Source organism: Sphaeroforma arctica (assembly GCF_001186125.1).
Source record: "Sphaeroforma arctica JP610 unplaced genomic scaffold supercont1.3463, whole genome shotgun sequence".
Lineage (NCBI taxonomy): Eukaryota > Ichthyosporea > Ichthyophonida > Sphaeroforma > Sphaeroforma arctica.
In genome coordinates this window covers 258-3,436 of record NW_014037095.1, presented here as the reverse complement: position 1 = coordinate 3,436, position 3,179 = coordinate 258, and the positions used below count along the sequence as shown (strand labels likewise).

At 40.5% G+C, this 3,179-nt stretch overlaps 1 protein-coding gene across 1 annotated transcript; it reads right to left on the bottom strand.

Moving 5' to 3' along the window:
- Positions 1 to 802: 802 nt before the first annotated feature.
- SARC_13582 (hypothetical protein) lies at positions 803 to 2,890 on the bottom strand (the record flags this gene model as incomplete). Its single annotated transcript, XM_014292286.1, has 4 exons — positions 803 to 1,068; positions 1,786 to 2,011; positions 2,378 to 2,458; positions 2,779 to 2,890. Coding segments are annotated over 4 exons (685 nt in total), but the record flags the coding sequence as incomplete, so codon positions are not given.
- Positions 2,891 to 3,179: the final 289 nt, after the last annotated feature.

The following is a 3,179-nucleotide window of genomic DNA, read 5'->3' as shown; positions in this document are numbered from 1 at the left end:
AATAATTTTAAGATCAAATTAAGTATTAATATCCCAAATCAGATTAAACTACCAGCATATACACATGCTTAAATGATATCACGGGATTATGGGATAACATTCAACAGAATTCATACATTAATTCTAAGATTAAATTATGTATTAATATCTACACAACCGTGTATGCTGACAAATTATACTTTCATCGGAAAGTCAGACGCAATTCCAGAAATGCCAGAAGCAAAAGGCAGAACAGGGTACACTCACACCGACAAAAAAGTACTAGAACAGGTATAAGTGATTGCGTAAATATGAAATCAGCTGTGGACGGGCACGAGTAGTGAAATCATGGATAAGATAGCCAAGATAAGATATCTAGAGGTGATAAGATAGCACCTATCAAAGGTGGAGGGGTGCTTCAAAGATGTAACAAGGAAAAAGACTTCAATCAATTAACATGAAAGGACACATGATAAAATATCAAACTTTACTGTAATAGACACGTCGACCAATCACTTGCAAAAAAAAGATAAGATGAGCTTTTCCACCGACGGGAATATAAGTCATCTCTGGCTATAGCGGGCGATGCTTCTGGTGTGTCAGCATATCAGTGACACACCACGGCCCATTTTTCCAAGACCGATTGAATGTATAATACTATGTTGCTTCAAAGGAAAGTACGAACTGCTACATAACTGCTATACGCCAAGATCATTGATCATGTAAGAATTCACATAACCCGTACACAGTACTAAAACAACGCCGACACTGGACTACACATGCGCAACACCAGGAAAGTACACTCAGCAGAATAGAGACAAACCTCTTCGATCCATAAGTTCGACAGCCGACACCGGTAGACTAGACAGTGCATGCGCAGCGTTGCACGCTTCGGCAACGGTGTCGAATACAATGATGGTGGACGCCTTGTGCTTGTGGTCTTCCACAGTGTTGTATGTGATGTCAGAGATGAAACCTAGGGTACCCTCACTACCCACGATGAGGTGTGCGAGGATGTCGAACGGATCCTCAAAGTCAACCACAGAGTTAATCGCATAGCCACACGTGTTCTTCAACCGGTATTTGTGCCTTTGAAGTTAAGAAAACATAGAGCTTGTTATTTTCAACCCGGAGTCCACAAACCGACGATAGAAAAAACAAACCCTGTTCTTCAGACACGTGTTCATTGCTATTTCAATACAACACTCACAAGCTTGACGCATTGATACGTATTTGAAGTACAAAGTGAGGGGTAGTAGTCGCGGTATGTTGATGGGCACTACAGTACTTTCGAGTTGAGAGTCCTAAAATTTGATACGCTGGTGTACGATGCACAAGTTTGGGTATATATCTGTACATGAATAAACATATAAGTGCATAGCAAATAAATGTCAACCATATTCTTTAGGTTGCACGATCTCGCATTTGCTGTTGCATAGAAGAATGAGACGTTCCCAATTGGAAACTTTGATTTCCGCCAAGCATTTAACAATACAAGTGCCATAAATAACCCCACTAAATGAGCGAATCCAATTTGCCACGCCTCGATTTCACTGGAAGTCGGTGAACCTTTCACAGCCTTTCAAGATAAGTCAATACTGAAATTTAGCTGGTCATTCAGAACCGACCAGTGTAGAGAATTTACGAATTATACGTAAGCTAACGTGAACCCCAAGGGCCACATCTTCTATGTACCGAAAAGAAAATATGATAAACAAACAGTATTTCTGGCAGTATAAGTATACACTTGACCATAAATGTGTATAACCAAGCACAATTATTCTGCTGCTGAGAACTCGTCCATACTGAATGAGCTTGGTTAGCTTGTCATCCGCTAAGGTATCCTTCCTCAGCTTAGCAAGAGCGTCCAAGATATGGCCGTGCGTCTTTCTAAATTTGGCCTTGCTCTCCTCCAAGCTAGTGTCCAACACAGTGCCATCGTATAAAATCACACGAATAGCCTCCATCGTGAAATACGTGTTTCCGGCGGTCCCACAGCACATGCCACTTGAGTTATTGGCGGCGATTCCACCTGCAAGTATAGGAAAGTAACACATAAGTATATGCAAAGACGTGTAAGTGCATGCTCATACGGAGGGAGCATTTTTGAAGTACATATGCCTATGAATATTTATCTGAAACTTTTTATATTCATGCGTGTTGATATTCAACAATGAAAGGCACACATGACCGGGAGGGCGGCATAGACTCGCATTGACTCGCTAGCTATCCAGTCTCTGTTCATTTGGTGGATTGTTTATTCATCACAAAGACTACACATGAATACTTTCGGGATTACGCACTGCGACAACTATGTACTTGTACAGTTGGATTTAGATAAAAGTTCCGATGAATAGATGAGCATTTACATAAATAAGATTAGACCATGAGCACACACCAATGCGAGCAGCGTTGATAGAAGCAGGATCGGGCCCTAACTTTCGACCGTACGGGGCTAGAAGAAGATTTGCTCTGGCGCCTGTCACAGAGGAAAGGAAGATACCAGATAAATTTGACCTCGTATTAAGAACGGAAGCTACGCTCAATAAAAAAGAATACTGTGATGAATTTAAGATGACAAACATATTGTCACCAAATATGAGAAGTGTGGTTGGGGATCGGACAAACAAAGTGCATGGACACGAGACACTCAGCTCAGAAGTAACAACCCTTGTACAACCCTGTGTGTTGTAACGCGGAAACAACCAGCTTTGCTTGATAAGTGTGAGGGAAGAGAAAAGGCAAGCATACTAGCGTCTATATACAAATGTATCACTGACAAACTCAGATCGAACTCACCCACAATCCCCGGTTGCAATCTCGCTTTGCGCCCTCCCTCAGTAATATCATACTTGGTCCAAAACTCGTCGGCTTTCAGCAGGATCGAATCCGTGATTGCCTGTGACAACATGAATTTTAGGCATACATGAATATGTATGTGACTCCATGACTTCAGGTATCGATACATATTTACAAACAACAAAAAGTAACGTACATACACAGATACGCATACGCATACCCATACATCTACACCTACATGCACATATACATATATATATTTATAATATATATATATATATATACAAACACACACACACACACATATATATATATATATACATACATATACGTGTACATATCCATATATAGACATAAACACGTACATACATACACATGCAGACACACACATATATATATAT